The sequence below is a fragment of the Haliaeetus leucocephalus genome, unplaced genomic scaffold (assembly GCF_000737465.1).
Source record: "Haliaeetus leucocephalus isolate CR32 unplaced genomic scaffold, Haliaeetus_leucocephalus-4.0 Scaffold427, whole genome shotgun sequence".
NCBI classification, from domain to species: domain Eukaryota; kingdom Metazoa; phylum Chordata; class Aves; order Accipitriformes; family Accipitridae; genus Haliaeetus; species Haliaeetus leucocephalus.
Genome location: NW_010972863.1, coordinates 13,633 through 15,108, shown reverse-complemented (window position 1 = coordinate 15,108; position 1,476 = coordinate 13,633). Strand labels below are relative to the sequence as shown.

Here is a 1,476-nt window from a genome sequence, read left to right as displayed (position 1 = left end):
CTCCCACAGCGACGGCGTGTCCCACAGTCATGGCATTTCCCACGATGACATCTCCCATCATTGTGGCATCTCCCACAGTTGTGGCACCTCCCATGACAGCATCTCTCCTGGTGGTAGCACCTCCCTTAACGCCATCTCCCAAGCTGGTAGCATCTACCACACTGGCACATCCCATGGTGGTGTCATCTCCCAGAAAAGTGACATCTTCCATGGTGGTGGCATCTCCCATGGTGGTGGCATCTCCCAGAAAAGTGACATCTTCCACGGCGGTGACATCTCCCATGGTGGTGGCATCTCCCACAGTGGTGGCATCTCCCACAGCCATGTTGTCACCCAAACCAGCAGTGTGTCCCATGATGGCAACTCTCACAGTGGCATCTGCCATGGTGGCAACTCCCACGGTGGTGGTGGCATCTCCCACGGTGGCGGCGTGTCCCACAGGCGCGGTGTCACCCAAACCAGTGGCATCTCCCACAATGGCACCTCCCACAGTGGTGGCACCTCCCAAACCGTCCCCTCCCGCCGCGGTGCCATCTCCACCAGCTTCCTCCTCCGCCTCTCCCACCACCCTCGGTGGCCTCCCCACCTCCTCCTCCTCCTCCTCCTCCTCCTCCTCCACCCACCCCCAACGCAGGGGGCCACCTTCAAGGTGGGGGTGATGGGTCCTTGGACCTGTGACCCCCTCCTGGCCCGGGCTTTGCCCGAGGTGGCCTCTCGCTTGGCTGTGGCCCGTCTTAACCGTGACCCAACCTTCAACAAAGGCTACTGGTGGGACGCGGTGGTGTTGGCCGAGGCGTGCCAGACCCCCCAGGCTGTGACGGGGCTGCTCAATGCCGAGCGTTACGCCACCGGTCTGGTGGGACCCCTCAATCCGGCCACTTGTGGGGCTGCCGGGCTCCTGGCGACCGCCTGGAACAAGCCCTTGGTCTCCTGGGCTTGCTTGGGTGACGTCGATGGGTTGGACACCTTGGTCATCCCCATGCCGGAACCCGCCGGGGTGCTCCACGCCGTCCTCCGCTTTTTCCGTTGGGCCCACGTGGCCGTCCTCTCCGCCCCACAGGACCTTTGGCGCGAGGTGGCCCAGGGTTTGGCCCAGGACCTCCGGGCTCGGGGGCTGCCCGTCACCATCGTCACCGCTGCCGGGACCCAGGAGGACGAGGCCCGCGAGGCTCTGAGGAGGGTGCAGAGGGCTGACAGCATTAGAGGTAACGGGGCAGGGTGGGGGGGTGGGAGAAGATGGATGGATGGATGGATGGATGGATGGATGGATAGATGGATGTGGGACAGGAAGGATGGATGAAGTGGGTGGAGATGGGAGAGGAAGGATGGATGGAGGTGGTGGGCGTGGATGGATGGAGGATGGATGGAGATGGAGGAGGTGGGATAGGAAGGATGGATGGAGATGGTGGGTGTGGATGGGGGAGGAAGGATGGATGGAAGGATGGATGGAAATGGATGGATGTGGGACAGGAAGGA

At 62.8% G+C, this 1,476-nt stretch overlaps 1 protein-coding gene across 1 annotated transcript in view; it reads left to right on the top strand.

Annotated features, from left to right (window-relative positions):
* Positions 1 to 78: 78 nt before the first annotated feature.
* The window catches only part of LOC104836000 (guanylyl cyclase GC-E-like), a gene marked incomplete at its 5' end in the record, with an annotated part of 12,121 nt that continues 10,723 nt past the window's right edge, over positions 79 to 1,476 (top strand). Inside the window, one exon of the mRNA XM_010574299.1 lies at positions 79 to 1,205. Coding sequence (XP_010572601.1) covers positions 79 to 1,205 — 1,127 coding nt within the window. The remainder of the gene's footprint in view (positions 1,206 to 1,476) is intronic.